The sequence below is a fragment of the Sus scrofa genome, chromosome 8 (assembly GCF_054392235.1).
Source record: "Sus scrofa isolate SSC_HxYL_T2T_F1_AM1 chromosome 8, Sscrofa_HxYL_maternal_Yorkshire_Landrace_v2.0, whole genome shotgun sequence".
In the NCBI taxonomy this organism is placed as follows: domain Eukaryota; kingdom Metazoa; phylum Chordata; class Mammalia; order Artiodactyla; family Suidae; genus Sus; species Sus scrofa.
The window spans coordinates 93027310-93044276 of record NC_139390.1 but is presented as its reverse complement, the minus strand read 5'-3'; the positions used below and the strand labels follow the sequence as shown (position 1 = coordinate 93044276).

Genomic DNA, 16967 nt, shown 5'->3' with positions numbered 1-16967 from the left:
AGAAGGCCTCCTAAAAGATTTGGGAAGATGTGCAAGGCCTTGGGTACAAGGGAGAGGATAAAACAGAATCTGTTGTTTCAAAATGGGACAGGTACATTGGCTTGATCTCATGTTTCTATTATGTCGCCACTAACTAGGAATCATAAGGGTTTCTTTCTTTTTTTTTTTTTTTTCTTTTTAGGGCCGAGGCATATGGAAGCTCCCAGGCTAGGTGTCGAATAGGAGCCGTAGCTGCTGGCCTACACCACAGCCACAGCAACACTGGATCCGACCTGCATCTGCATCCTACACCGTTTGCGGCAACGACAGATCCTTTAATCCAGAGTGAGTTCAGAGATTGAACCCGCATTCTCATGGATACTAGTCAGTTCTCAACCTGCTGAGCCACAACAGGAACTCCTAAAGGGATTTTTTTTTTTTTCTTCCAATAAAAAAGAAACCTGGCTTCAGGCCTTTTTCTCATTCCCTCTCTGGATTCGCTGATAACAGACACTGTGCCAACTCCTCTCACAAGTGCACATTGTCTCTCATGTAGTGAGGCATATACTAACTGTTGGGAAATGTAGTATTGCAGCAATTTAACAGTATGCAGAAATGTGGGGGGGTACAACCTATATACAACTGATTTATTTCACAAATAAGTCATTGTAGTGTCAAATGTGGTAAGGTAAGGTGACAATGATAAGCATATATACTGTCTCACACAAGCACTCAAAATATGTTTGTTTAATACTTGTGGGCAGAGAAATGTAAGCAGTACAATTTCTACTTTTTTCTAACTTGAGAATTTCAGTTTGCTTCAGCGACTATAATAGTGACCCAGCAACACGACAAATATAGAATCAATTTAAAGCTTCCTTTTGGCGTTTTAATATAGTGGATATTTTCTATTTTATAAATATAAAGTGGAGGAATAAAATCAAAGAGGAAAGAATCAAAGGAGAGAGAGAAAATATAATATTTCCACTTTAAATTAAAAATTTAAGAAGGTTTTAGGAGTTCCTCTTGTGGCTCAGCAGGTTAAAAACCTGACTAGTATCCATGAGGATATGGGTTTGATCCCTGGCCTTGCTCAGTAGCTTAAGGATATGGAGTTGGCACAAGTTTTGGTGTAGGTCAAAGATGTGGCTTGGATCTGATATTTCCACGGCTGTGACATAGGCAGGCAACTGCAGCTCCAATTAAAACCCTAGCCCAGGAACTTCCAGATGCCACGGGTGCAACCCTAAAAAAAGTCAAAAAAAAAAAAAAAAGGTTTTACCTGTAAGTAATACCTGGCTTTGGGTTGGGCATACAGCATCAAAAAACAAAAATCCAAGACTTGTTTGATTCTCCAACTAGAGATAAAAAGATCAGTTAATGTTTTTCATTGTTATTTAGTTTTTATTTATAAGCTCACTTTGCTAATTAAAAACAAACTTTTTTTACACTTTATTAATAGAGAGTACTATCTACATTAAGTGAAATTGAAAATGTTATACTAAATAGTTATACTAAAAGGCTTCCCATCTTTCCATGATGGAAAAGGATATTAAAAAGAATGTATGTAAATGTATAATCGAGAAATTGGCACAACACTGTAAATCATCTACACTTTAATAAAAAAGATTTTTTAAAGGCTTCCCATCTTAATTCAGTGAACAGTGTCTGCCATTGCTAACCTAGGATAAGCATAATCTATTTATTTCACATTTTGGTGGTTAAATTATAATCTGCATAATAAAGTTAATATTCTTCCTGATCACAGGTCTTGTTCAAATGAAAGTATAAAGAAACATCATTCTAGTTTAATACTAAGAGGGATACTAGGCTGAGTCCTGAAGATCCAGAGAGTAATACACAGTGCAGTTCTTGCCCTTCTGGGTCTCAAAATCTAGCATGAAAGACAGAACTATGATAAAATTACAGCAATTAGACAAGTGCTGTCTGAAGATCTTGGCAGTGATGACACCCTCATGGACACTAATTGGGCTCCTTTCACTGAGCCACAATGGTAACTCCCCCTTTTTCTGAATGGTGACATATTTTGCTTTAGTAAGTTTTGAGGAATCAAATTATTACCCTTCTTATAATACACACCACATTTATAACCAAACAATAGCAATCCTTTCTACAGAGAGAGCTTATAATTTTTCATAATTCTTTCATAAATACTACCATATTATTTTCACAATGACTTTTCCATGTATGTAATGCTACGGAGTTGAAACTAAGAGAAAAAAAAAGGCTAGCCTAGGATGATGGGCAAACAGAAAAGCTGGGACTAGAATACAGGGGCAAGCCAACAGGAGCTGGCTGTAGCACACCACTGTACCTGAAATACTATCTACTAGATGCTGATTCTAACATTGCATTCGATGAAGCTAGTTTTTTTTTTTAATTAATTAATTTTTTAAAATTGTTATTTCCCCAATACAATTTTTTTTCTATTGTACAGCATGGTGACCCAGTTATATGTACATGCATACATTCTTTTTTCTCACATTATCATGCTCCATCATAAGAAACCAGACATAGATCCCAGTGCTACACAGCAGGATCTCATTGCTAATCCATTCCGAAGTTAGTTATTTAAGGACACTATTTCTAACAGGTCATACCTCTCTAATTTTTGTGAGGCCTCAGTTGACTGTCTGGCATGTAACATGTGCGGATAAAAATAAGCAGGTATCGAAATGACTTCTAAGGATCCAGACATCAGTTGCCTTTTGAATCTATAAACAGAAGTAGTAGAAGCTTATAATTGAACATTGAATTTACCAAAATAACATAAAACTGAAAAAGAATTTCCTTCTGTATATATTTTTATTTGAATTACTTCATGATATACCTGATATCAACATCATAAAACTAATACTTTTTAGCCAAAGTATTTCTTTCAAAAATTAGTGACAGACACTTCAAAAAACTGAAAATGTGCAGAACAAAATTAACTTCCTCTTATAAAAATTATAGGTACTTTGAATTTTTCAAGCTTTCAATCAGATATGTGCTCAGACAGATTCAAGATAACAGAACTAGTTAGCATAGTAAGTAACTGCAGAGAAGCAAGAACATTAGTTTTCTGAAGTCTATAATTTTGAGTTTAGTACAAGTCCTACCAAATAGCAATGTGGCTCCTGAAACCAGGCTGCCACAGAAAGGATTAAATGTGATTCTTGTCCACAACTCTTTGGAGGACTATGTAAATTTTTTAGACGATTTTAAAAAGTTAATGTTTATAGACTAACAAGGACATCATTAAAATGAATAAAACATTGCTTACAAAAAGCTGTAATACAAATCTCATACCATCACGGAAAAGAAGGTAAGAGCATTTTGAATGGTTTTCTTTCAGAGAAAGATAATCTGGCTTTAAGTGAGATCTAAGTTTAGGCATCACATTATTCATTAAAATGGAAGCAAGACAGTTTATACACATGATCTTGATTACGTGCAAAATAGGCAATTCTCGCTTCATACAATTCCCATATGCATGAATTTCAGTTAACATATTTTAATTAAGTAACACCAGTCTTCTCCAACAACAATGTTCAGATTTGAACATCCTGGTGTACTAACTGTGAATAAATGTATTAAGTACAAACTTCCTTCCTGATCCCTAGCCCAGAATTCCATGTGCCACAGGGGGGCCAAAAAGAAAATAAATTAATAAAAATAAAATAACAAATTAAAAAACAATCAAACAAATCTAACTGTAATGTTTTCCTTAGGGTAGAGAAAATGCTGTTATGGAAGAACAGAACAAGGAGTCCTGTTTGTTTGCTTTTGGGGTAAAAATTAGTAACATAACATCTACATTTTCAAAAGTGCAACTGCATAACTTTAAGCCTTAAGACTTTGTACAGCAATTTAGAATATCAGAGGCAAGTGTAAATAACATCAAGTTGGAGTATATACAATCATTAAAAAGCCTGGACCACAGACGTTAGTAAGTAAAATTTTGTTCTCTGGATAATTTCATCCAAAGCTCAAAAGCAGCAAAAGTCAAGTTACAAGTAAATTCTACCTTGATGGTATAATTTTCCATTACTGATGGATAAAAAGATCCCAGACTCAGTTTTTATGCACTCTATCTTAAGCAAGAGCCGTTTAATCCTGTGTGTCAACACATTTCTAAGACTCTTCAAACTTCTAGGCTGTTAGGCTATAGATAGCATCAAAAGTCTGTGAGATAATGATGCCAGAGTTGCTAGCTGCCAATGACTTCAGAATAACTATGCTTTGTTGCTATTGTAAATGAATGATTTTACCTTATAGTCATGTAAGAGTGGAAAATTTACAGCTCTACAGTTTTAATATAAAGTACACAGTTATACACAGTTTCATATAAGGTTTTATATAACCTTAATCAAGTAGCTTAAAAATTACTATATAGTGTCAAATTTAGGGCCAGAAAAACATACAGCAACCTCCATTACCTCCAATGAGAAGATATAGGAAAAAAGCTAAATTAAATATATAAAAAGGGTATGTAAATGAAGGTAGGTGTCGACATTAACTTAGATACAGCCACATATTTAGAATAGCATATTTTGGAGTTCCTGTAGTGGCTCAGTGGAAACAGATCCTACTAGGAACCATGAGGTTGTGGGTTCAATCCCGCCTCGCTCAGTGGGTTAAGGATCTGGTGTTGCTGTGAGCTGTGGTGTAGGTCGCAGACACAGCTTGGATCTGATGTTGCTGTGGTTGTGGTATTGGTCGGCAGCTGTAGCTCCAATTGGACCCCTAGCCTGGGAACCTCCATGTGCCACAGGTATGGCCCTAGAAAGAAAAAAAAAAAAAGCATATTTCATAATGTCCTATTTTTAAATTACAGTTTTATTCTACTCTCACAAGATAGAAAACAATTTTAGCCCAACCTTTTATCCTGTATTGTTAACATCACTAGGATCACTTTCTGGATCATCCAGCATAGTTCTCTGGTACACTTGATCTTCAAGCTTAACTAAAATACAGCAATTTCTGAAACTAGTGACCCTTGTCTCTGAACATTTTAGAGAGCAAAAAATAAGTATTCTTACCCATTAAGTAATATTTTCATTTATGGTCTCCACTAGTAACCACACACTATCAATTCTTTTTAAAGTCATTTTCTTTTTCTTTTTTCTTTCTTTTTTTCTTTGTTTTTTTTTTTTTTCTTTTCAGGGCCGCACATATGGCATATGGAGTTTCCCAGGCTAGGGGTCGAATCAGAGCTACAGCTGCCAACCTACACCACAGCCACAGCAATGCAGGATCCTTAGCCCACTGAGCGAGGCCAGGGATCGAACCTTCGTCCTCATGGATCCTAGTTGGGTTCATTAACCACTGAGCCATGACAGGAATTCCTTAAAGTCATTTTCAGAAACATTGCAATTATGAGCCACGGGAACTCTTTGCAAATCTTTGCCTTCTTTTTAACTGAGTCTGTCAAGAATCTCTTACAAGGACACCACGCAAGCATAGACTGAAGTCATTTCAGGTTAATGTGTTTTCTCTAAGCAGCAGGTTATTATTCCAAATAAAACAACTGAGAGGAGAGTATGGAATATGACAACATTTTAAGAATTTAAGGGAAAAAAAAGAATTTAAGTATACAGCAACTTTTTTCCTGAAGAAAACTAGACACATGTGGCATATGGGCCTCCCTGGACTATCTTCAGTGAACTTTATGTTGAACATCGGTATGTCACTTTGATGTATGATCATTTATCTCTAAAAGGCCTATGACGGTGCCTTTGACTTCTAGTAGAACAGTTCTCAGAGCTTCTGAGAGTCTGTCTCCAGGGTTACAATCCTCAGTTTGGCTCAAATAAAACTCTTTTTGTCTTGATTGTTCAGTGAATTTTTGTCGACAGATTCAAGGTTGTTTTTTTTTTTTTTTGAGGGTGGTGGGTAGTAACTCCCTACAGTTACTTGCCTGACTCTACCCTGCAGCGGTAATGAGATAGACAGGGGTTTAGGTGGGGACCTCAATCCCTTGCTGCTGTCCATCTGCTCTGGTGTGTACTGTGGGGCGGAGGTCTGCATGCCACCATCTCAGGCCCCTGATAGCTCCTTCCAGTGAGTCCCAAGTGATTGGCAGGCACTCTTCCTACACAGCGACATTGGTACTGGCAGGAGGGACAGAGTGGGTGGGTGGGGGGGGTCAGCTCTGATGGAGACAGCACAGCAGGAACCTGCTGTCAGGCACTGACCACGGTGCAGCCGTCTGTGCTCCCAGCCTCAGACCTCTGGGTGTAACCCTGTCTCCCTTGATGTTTCTTCTATTTCATTTCTTCTTCCTTTTTTCCTCTTAGCACTTGTAAATGTTTTTTGGCCACTTTTTAAAATTAAACTTTCTCTATTCCCTCTTTTTGAACTACCAAGAGTTCTCTGGACACTGACAGGTACACCTTCCTGGAAAAGCTCCCCAGCCACCAGTCACTTCCTGATATGCCCGAGTCAGTTATATTTCCAAAAGGTGATCATCTAATTCTATTCATTCTACAGTTACTGGCCGGAAATCTTTTGACTAGAATAACTGCTTCATTAGCTAGAGCTATTTGGTGAAGAAAAAACCCAAACAAAGCAAAACAGAGGTGGCTAGAGCAAACATGTCAGTTAGCCAGATTCAGCTTGAAGGCCATGTTTGCAACCCTAGCCTGTAACAAAAAGAGTACATATTCTTAGCGTCATACATAAGGCCTTTCATGATCTCATCATGGCCTGCCTTATCTCCCACCAATCTTTCCTCCTTAATCCCAAACATCTACGTACCAGGGTACACTTACATTCCCCAAAATGTGGTCCTCTGCATTCTCCAGCAATTTTATTTGCCAGGCATTCCCGTCTCCTCCTGTCTGTCCAAAGCATGTCTACTTACACTTGGACTCAGTTCAATTATCACCTTCTCAAGAAAGTCCTTCTTGATGACTGAAAGTTCTCACACATCGATAACACTAACTTCATAATACTGTGATAACGCTAGCTTCTTTGTGGTGATTTGCTTTTGCTTTTTACCAGTTTTTGTATGGGAGGCTGGGTCCATTCCACAGCATCTTACTTGATAAATAGCTTGATACTGGTTCATTGACACGTGCTTTCATCTCTCAGGCCGCATGCAGCAGGATATTGCAAGTAAAAGCAGTAAAAGTAACCTCATCATACAGTAAGGAACACAAGAATTTTTTTTTTTCTTTTTCTTTTTAGAGCAGCACTTCCAGCATAAGGAGCTTCCCAGGCTAAGGCAAATAGGAGCTGCAGCTGCCGGCCTACACCGCAGCCACAGCACCGCCAGATCAGAGCTGCATTTGTGATCTGTACCACAGCTCACAGCAATGCCAGATCATTAACTCTCTGAGCGAGGCCAGGGATTGAACCCGAGTCCTCATGGATATCAGTAGGGTTTGTTACCACTGAGCCACAACAGGAATTCTAAGAACATATTAAAAATAAACTGGTAGGTGTCTCTCAGAGGCAACGGATTTCATGGGAAATAGGTATTGTAACAATAATAACATGACAAATATGGATTTTAATAGGTAAATAATGTACAAAATTTGGGGAAATTATAACCTATGCTTCACCACAGCATAGATAAAACTACAGATTTTTTTTTCCTACAGTTACACTCATTAAAAAGAACATAACCAGGGATTCCAGCTGTGGTGCGGTGGGTTAAGGATCTGATGCTGCCGCAGCTGCAACCCAGGTTCAATGCCTGGCCCGAGAACATCCATATCCCAAGGGTGCAGCCAAAAAAAAAAAAAAAAAAAAAAAAAAAAAAGAAAGGGAGTTCCCGTCGTGGCGCAGTGGTTAACGAATCCGACTAGGAACCATGAGGTTGCGGGTTCGGTCCCTGCCCTTGCACAGTGGGTTAACGATCTGGCGTTGCCGTGAGCTGTGGTGTGGGTTGCAGACGCGGCTCGGATCCCGCGTTGCTGTGGCTCTGGCGTAGGCCGGTGGCTACAGCTCCGATTCGACCCCTAGCCTGGGAACCTCCATATGCCGCGGGAGCGGCCCAAGAAATAGCAACAACAACAACAACAGCAAAAAGACAAAAAAAAAAAAAAAAAAAAAAAGAGAGAGAGAGAGAGAGAGAGAGAACGTGACCACTGATAAAATGATGTAATTGGACAGGAAAATAAATAAGATAGAAAAATTAAAGGCTATTTTAAAATTCATCAGTCAGTACTTACTTTTTTGTAATCATGCCAACCACAGATTTTAAATAATCTTCATTACTCTAAAAGTGAGAAAAATATTTTACTGAAACTAAGTATAGCTCATAGTTCTACTAATACATGTAAATCTATTTTAATGTGTGGAATGTCATTATATCTTCATAATTTCCAGCATTTTCACTTTCTATGAATGGATTTAAAATATCCTTGCATCTAAAAGGTCTGACTGCAACACTGAATATACTCATTCTCCTTTTGTCACAATATGAAGTATCACTACACATTATTTACATTGAAACATTAGTGTAAAAAACTATGTGTATAAAACATTTTTGTTCTGAAGTTCCTGCTGTGGCTCAGCGGGTTAAGAATGCCTCTGGTATTCATGAGGATGTGGATTTGACCCAGGCCTCATTTTGTGGGTTAAGGATCTGGCACCTCTGCAGCCTAGGTTACAGAGAGGGCTCAGATCAGCGTTGTCTGGCTATGGCGTAGTCCAGCAGCTACAGCTCCCATTCAACCCCTGGCCCAGGAACTTCCATATGCCACAGGTGTAGCACTAAAAACAAACAAACAAAAACACACTTTTGTCCTAAAAATGGTTTGGCTTATTTCAAAGAACTGCTTTTTTTTTTTTAAAGTGTCTTCATTTTATGAGCACTATATGACAGTAAGCTTATATCAAAATTACACCACCTTTTTCCAGACAGTATTGTTCAGCTTAATTCCCAAATTTTCTTCCATCAACAAACTCTGCATATCTACTCTGCTAGATTAGATGACAGACTCATTTGTAAGCAGTTTCTGGTGGCTTATTCTCTCAGGCTTATAATGTTTTCTTATATATAACCTATGGCATTTATAGGATGGAGCCTTAGGGCCCACAAGCATTCCCAACATAAAGTTATGAGACTATTTTGAAGAATACTAGTTTTACTGTCAAATCCAAGTACTCTGAAAGACAACTTTGAATGTATATTAGATAGCTTGTTTTAAAATATTAGCCATGATGCATGGGAGTTCCCGTCGTGGCGCAGTGGTTAACGAATCCGACTAGGAACCATGAGGTTGCGGGTTCGATCCCTGCCCTTGCTCAGTGGTTAACGATCCGGCGTTGCCGTGAGCTGTGGTGTAGGTTGCAGACACGGCTCGGATCCCGTGTTGCTGTGGCTCTGGCGTAGGCCGGTGGCTACAGCTCCGATTCAACCCCTAGCCTGGGAACCTCCATATGCCGCGGGAGCGGCCCAAGAAATAGCAACAATAACAACAACAACAACAAAAAAAAAAGAAAAGACAAAAGACAAAAGACAAAAAAAATAAAATAAAATAAAATATTAGCCATGATGCAGACAACTCTATTACAGTACCTAAAGTTCTGAAGACAGACAAAACTGAATCACCAGCTATTTCTTACACACTGAAACGTTATATTTTAAACACAATTCTAAAGTTATACTTAAGTGTTTTATTTTTAAAAATTTGCCCCCCAGTATTGTATTGTTGGTCTAAACATTTTAGGCAGATGTGCATTCTGTCGGCAGAAAAGAAATAAAGACTGTCATATGTAATATATGGACTTGTGATAAAACATTTTGGAGATTAGGTATATGCTTCCAATATTAAGAAATTGAAGTTGGAGAGAATGACTGCTTAATCTTTTAATTATATCCTATTAATTCTTATGTTGCTTATTTTGTTTCAAGTTTTTCTGCATTCAAAGACATGTTTATTATAGAAAATTTAAACAACCAAGAAAATTTTTTTTTTTTTTGTCTTTTTGCCTTTTCTAGGGCCACTCTCCGTGGCATATGGAGGTTCCCAGGCGAGGGGTCCAATCGGAGCTGTAGCCACTGGCCTACGCCAGAGCCACAGCAACGCAGGATCGGAGCCGCGTTTGCAATCTACAACCACAGCTCACGGTAACGCCGAATCCTTAACCCACTGAGCAAGGCTAGAGATGGAACCTGCAACCTCATGTTTTCTAGTCGGATTCGTTAACCACTGCACCACCACGGGAACTCCGAGAAAAAAATTTTTTTAAAGGACAACCAAGATCCCTTTAACTTCTAATATCGGGAGATAATCACTATTTATATTTTGGAGACTATTACTCCACAGTTTGCTCATTCTTTTTTCATTTATATATTTTATGTCTGTATATTTTCCTCTTTTCTTCCTTTTTTCTATCGCATTTTACATAGATAGTATCTTAAACATGCTTTCCAACTTTTTTCAGTCAACAATATGATGAACATCATTTTATGTCAATGAATGTCTATTCATTCTCCCTTCAATGGTTACAGGTTATTACATTGTAGACATACGTATTTAGCCTCTTGACAGATATTTTGGTTGTTTCTGATATTACACTTTTATAAACAAGAGTGCACTGAAGATATTTGAACTTATTACTTACTGAACACTTCCTATGTGTTACGTATCACTGTAAATACTTTAAATATATTAACTAATTAGCTAGCCGTTTGAACCTTGGCAATCTAGATCCAGAGTCTGTGTTTTCACTACTGTACTATACTGACATATTTTTATTATTTTGAAATTCTTGCCTGATTATCTACTCAGGATAATTCCCAAGAATTGAGATTTCTGATTTGAAGGATATGCACATTTCAAATCTGATACATTTTGCCAAATTTCCCTCTGAAAGGTCTTATGGTGCTAATATTTACACAATACTTTATAACTTTATGTGGCTTTAGAGGCAAGACAGAACCCTTAGGGGCTGTTGAAGAGATGCAGATTTGAATCTACTTTATTAATTATTGGGGAAACTATTTACGTTCTTTAAGCTCCAGCTTCTTCATCTAGATGCCTACTTTACAGGGATGTAATGCAAGTTATAAAAAATGTATATAAAAGTTATCCACAATCCTCTAGTTGTAGAGAGGAGTCCCTCAATTAAAGATAGTTACTGTGACTTAATGTATATTATCTCTCATTCATACACTAACCTTTTATTGGACTGGGCAAGTTTTCTTAGTATAGCATCAAATTTTTTTTTTTTTTTCTTTTTTGGCCCTGGAGTGCAGGGGCTTGATGCGAGTTCTCAGTTCCCAGACCTAGGACTGAACCTGGGCCACAGTGGTAAAGGCACCGGGTCCTAACTGCTAGACCCCCCCCCCACCCCGGAACTCCCTAGTATAGCATCAATTTTAATGCCCAGTTTGTAAATATAACTTCTGTACCATATAGTTTGCAGGGCTCCTAATAACATATCTAGCAATACAATCTTGTTTCTCCACGTGGAACTATTTTCTTTTCTTTTCAGATTGACATATTTAATTCCTTCTCAGTAGTAGCAAACAGGTATTAAATATATTGTCTGCTATTCAAAAAAGGCATCTATGAATTGCTCTTTTACATTTAAGAAAGAATTCAAAAGGATACAGCGATTTGCAGGGAGAAAGGGGGTTTGGAGACTATAGGCTGGGAGTGAGGGCAGCCATCTGTTTCCCATACGTACATCTGCGATACAGACAATCACCACAGAGTCCTTCTCTTCTGAAAGAGTCATCCTGGAGATAAGAGAGGTCAGCGTTTGCTTCAGGTAACTATGATTTCCTCTGCTGACAGTGGAAATACCCAGCGCAAATGACACTGCAGACACAGGAGTATGGGATCATCATTTCAAACCACAGAGAAAAACGTGATTTAGCATTCATATCTATGCTTCCTTCTCTGTTTGGATTAGCTGCATGGTCATCAAAAACAAAAGGGAAACACTGTTGCAAAAAAAACCCAAACTACTATGAATTTTTATCACGTATTTTACTTTCTGTTTGAGAAAATTCCAACTTGAAGTGGATTGTTAGTAAATGCATTAAATAGACCCCAGATGTGCTCATGTTGGAGAATTTCAATATAGTGAAAAATAAAACTAGCCACTTTCCATTTGTTATAGCTTTCATCTAACTGGGTACAAAACACCACATATGGGCTGATTCTCTACTTCTTCCTAAGGAGACGTTGGAACCCCAAATAGGAAAAATACTATGAAGCATTTTCATCTGTGAAAAAATTGTACAAAGTCATTTCCAAATGATTTAATGGAATGAATCCTTGCCCCAAGTGACTTTTATTGGGTATTAATAACTGAAGCAGTGGAAGAACAGACTCTATGTTATTCCATAGACATTAAGACTCAGAGTTCCCGTTGTGGCCCTGCGGTAATGAACCCAACTAGCATCATGAGGATGTGGGTTCGATCCCTGGCCTCACTCAGTGGGCTAAGGATCCGGCGTTGCCATGAGCTGTGATGTAGGTCGCAGATATGGCTTGGATCTAGCACTGCTGTGGCTGTGGCGTAGGCTGGCGGCTACAGTTCCGATTCGACCCCTTGCCTGGGAACCTTTGTATGCCCCTGGTGTGGCCCTTAAAAAAAAAGATTCTACCCATGAAGTCTGCCCAAACTCAATCTTGGCCACACCAGTGCCTGGCTGTTTGAATCAGGGCAAGATATAAACCTCTCCAACCTCAACTTCCCCACCTTTAAAATAGGGATGAAAACTTCAGGAATGGCTAAGTGAGGAACTCAGAAAATCCTCTCCTAAAAGGCAGTAATACAATTGGAAACAAAATTGTCAAAACAGAGACCTGGCATACCATAAACCGAGAAGCATTTAAGAAAAACCATTGAACTTCAGTGACAACAGTTAAAAATCAGTATTTCCCTGATTACTCTGAGTTTAAACATGCTTTCATATGTTTATTGGCCCTTGAATAGTCATAAAATCCCTCCTTAAGATTTTGTACATTTTTCTATTGAGTTATCTGTATTTTTCCTACTGATTTTTTTGGTGCTTTTTATAGATTGTGAATATTTGCCAGCCATGTGTATCACAAATATCATCTCCCATCACAGGTTCCCTTGTTATTTTACCTCTTAAAATTAAGAACAGACATTCTTAATTTTAATATTGTACAATTTATCAATATTTTCCTTTATAATTAGTGCTTTTTGATTGCTATTGAGACATCTTTGCTTATCTTCAAGTCAAAAAGATGTTCTCCAGAGTATCGTCTAGATGATTTATCATTTGCCTTTTATATTTTGGTCTACGATCCACCTAGAAGTGCTTTTTACAGAGTTGAGCATGATGAATTATGCATTTGTGTATGTACCTATGAGGAAGTTATGAAGAATGAATCGACTGTAACAATACTAAAGCCATGAGAAAACCCTAACGCTAACCCTAACAGATGGTGTGAGTCAGGGGTTAAGTTTCAAGCTTTGAGCGCCACTCTCAAATACAATTCCTAGAACAGCTTCCACCTTAGAATAAGGAATATTTTACAAAAGTTTACAAGGCCCTTCCTGACCTGGTCCCAAACACCTCTTCTGTTTCAACTACTCTCTCTCCAAACTAGTCTTCCTTGGTATTTTTCAGCTTCTCAAACTGACCAAACAGCACTCTCTCCTCCCCAGGCACCTGCACATGTCATTCCTTGCTACCTAGAACACTCTTCTACTGGTTTCTTCTACTGGTTCTACTCACTCTTCCTAAATTAGACTGGGCATACCAGCCATGTATTCTTACTTCATCTTTTGTAGGATTTATTGCCCTTTTTGTTATTCCTCATTTGTCTGCCTAGCTGGAATGTAAGTTTGGTGAGGGCTGAAACTGCTCTTGCTCGCCATTATGAATCCAGCACTAATGTAATGACCAGCACATAAGAATGTCAATCAATTTGGGGTCAATAAATGAATGGCCAAGCCCCTTTATGATTTGGTCTTCCCCCAACTATGCACAAAAGCCACTTCTTTTTTCCAGGCCCTCTTGCTATTAGACCTTTCACATTTCCTTCCTCTATTTTTCCACTATCCATCATCTGCCTTTTCCCTGCTTCTCCTGTTCCAATTCTTTTTACCCTTCATATCTCAGTTTAGATGTCACTACCTCCAGAAAGCCTTCCCTAATTCCCCGAGCAGAGATTACTTCTCTATCCTTGTATTGCTCTTATCAGAGCACTGATTACTTCCTATTGCAATTGTTTTCCCATTTGTCTCTATGACGATGAGGTCCATGTCTGTTCACCACTGTCTCCCCAGAGCCTGGCAAGTGTTTGGCACAGGGTAGAAGCTTGTTCAATGAGGGAATATGGAAGACTTCACAAAGAAGTTGTTAGTTAAGCTGAAAAGTCATACTGGATAATAGACTTATATGACAAGTTAGCTGTGGATTGACAGGAGGTGATGTGTTCCTTATGGGCAGTGATCACTGTAAGTGGTTTGGGGTTGCTGGAAAAAAGGGAAGTGGCAGAAATTGAGATCTGAAAGATATAGCCTCTTGGGCATTTACCACATCAAGAAGCTAACTTCACCCTATATGCACTAAAGGAGAGTCTACTGAAGGATTTTAAGGAAGAGTTGAGCATGATGAATTATGCATTTGTGTATGTACCTATGAGGAAGGTAAGAAGAATGAATCGACTTTAACGATACTAAAGCCAGGAGAAAAATCACAAGTCAGTTTCAGTAGACGAGGCAAGAAAAGAGGGTCAATAAAAAACAGTTACTGAAGGGCTATGGAGAGTAGAAATTATCTGAGATATATCCAAATACAGAATATACCAGATTGTTGACAGGTTCCTCAGCAAGCCATGCTACAGGCTTCAATACTGCTGCAAATGTTTTACGTGTTAGGATCTTTTAGTTACCTTCAGAGAAACTAAAGTCCCTTTAAATTACCTCTGGTGAGAAAGGTTTATATGCAAGCCTGACCTCCCAAGAACCTAGGAAAACACACCAAAGGAACCTCAAAAGAAGGACTGAACACACAGCAAGTGTTAGAAATGAGGAAATAGTTGAAGGATTAGAAAATTATCCAGGATATAACCATAGCTCTGACAACTGGGTTATTTCAACACCCCCATGCTCCCCCATAAGGAATTCCAGTGCCCTTCCCCATTACCAATATGCCCTCTCTCCTCCATTTCACTCTATATCATGGGCTTCTGCTTATCTCTGCTGGTACTCATCTGAGGCCATGCTTCTCCTCAGTATCTAAAGTCTCAGAATATGCAAGTCCCAGCCTAGGGGTCAAATCAGAGCCACAGCTGCCAGCCTACGCCACAGCCACAGCAACACCAGATCTGAGACGCATCTGTAAGCTACACCAAAGCTTGCAGTAATGCCAGATCCTTAACCCGCTGAGGGAGGCCAGGGATCGAACCTACATCCTCATGGATACTAGATGGGCTCTTCAGCCACATCGTGAACTCCTGGGTTGTGAGATTTAAATGAGATAATGAAAGAAAACAACTAACTTGGTATAGCGGACATGGTAAGAATTCAGTAGGTGTTAAACAATGTCATCTGTCACCCCCATCACAACACAACCAGCTTGTCAGAGCCACGGGACACGGAACAAGGCTACTTATTCCCAAGGAACTGTCTAGAGCAGAGGTCAGCACACTTTTTCTGTGAAGGGCCAGAGAGTAAACATTTTCAGCTCTTGGGCCATTTTCTCTCTGTTATAACTACTCATCTCTGCTGATATAGCACAGAAGCAACCACAGACAAGATAATAATGAATATGGCTACAGTCAAATAAAACTACTTAAAAACAGGCAGATTTGGCCTGCGGGCTCTGGTTTGCTGACTCTGGCCTAGAGTGTTTCACTCATTGGACTGAACAAGGGTTGTGGGAATCGCAGTTGTTTGGTGACTTGGCCTAATATTCCTATATCTAATGCAAATGCTTCTTCTCTCCTTCTATACCTAATGAACTCATTCTTCAAGGCTTAGCTCAAACATCTCTTCCGTAAAGCTTTTGCTGCTTTTGGTCCCCAGAAAGATGGGTAAATAGGAAAATAATCAGATAAGAAATAAATTTATCCAAACCAAAGGGGAAAAGAGTTGCCAAGCACTTAGCAGATGCTTAATGATATTTGGCTTATACTGACTTATTGTCAAAGCATCTGTATTAAAACTGAATTTGAATTCAAGTCCCAAATATTTATTGAATAATTTTTTCTGCCGGATTAATACCTTGATTTGCAGTAAACCATATTAATGCAGTTAGGCTGGTCATTTATGAATATATTAACGGATTACATTTCAAAACATTACAGGATGATCCGAAAGATCAAAATATCTGTATTGATTTCCCAGTTATAAGTTTTCTTACCGCCTGTTTTCTCTTTGCCAATGATAACATCAGGATAAATTCTGTCTACTTTCCTAAGATGAGGGAACAAGAACTTTAAGACTTCAAATGCATTGGGAACTATTTCATTCTTACCCAATGCATTCATATTCTTCTTAACTGAAAGAGAAAAAACAGGGTTTCTGAGTCCACAACTATAGGGGTTTTTCTCCTCCTGGTACAATTTTTTCAAATGAGGGTTAACAAATTAATTCATAGATTCATTTAGCATTCAGTGTATAAGATAAATACTATTGCGTGTGAATTATCCAAATCATAAGGCTACAAAATATAGCTCAAAGGTTACTAATTCATACTTATTTTAAAAGTGGTATTTAAGTCTAACACTGTAAGTGAGACAACCAGAGGCTAACAGAACTGACAGTTCCAAATGAAGGAAGCAGAACCGTGACACACTTTAACTGGCCTGCTCTAGTACTTTGATTAATACCATATCATTCAAGCTTGTATCTTTCTGTGTTTTGTAGTCTCTCAATGTTTAACGGCTCCATTTGTACCATTCATTTGAATTTGATCCCATAATCTGAAGAAAGATCAAAGCTGGAGGACCCACATTATTCTATTTAATTCACAATATGTAATATTGTAATCAAGACAGTGGCATATTACAGAACAAACAGATACACAGACC

General features: G+C 38.4%; 1 protein-coding gene across 4 annotated transcripts in view; it reads right to left on the bottom strand.

Annotated features, from left to right (window-relative positions):
* MGAT4D (MGAT4 family member D) overlaps positions 1-16967 on the bottom strand; it is a 48641-nt gene that overhangs the window by 19581 nt on the left and 12093 nt on the right. For all 4 annotated transcript variants that reach the window (XM_084972840.1, XM_013978887.3, XM_084972843.1 and 1 more), the window contains exons 3-7: positions 16298-16435; positions 11632-11765; positions 8163-8209; positions 2601-2714; positions 1262-1337 (exon numbers count right to left, since the gene is read on the bottom strand). In XM_084972840.1, the coding sequence (XP_084828966.1) occupies positions 1262-1337; positions 2601-2714; positions 8163-8209; positions 11632-11765; positions 16298-16435 (509 nt within the window). The remainder of the gene's footprint in view (positions 1-1261; positions 1338-2600; positions 2715-8162; positions 8210-11631; positions 11766-16297; positions 16436-16967) is intronic.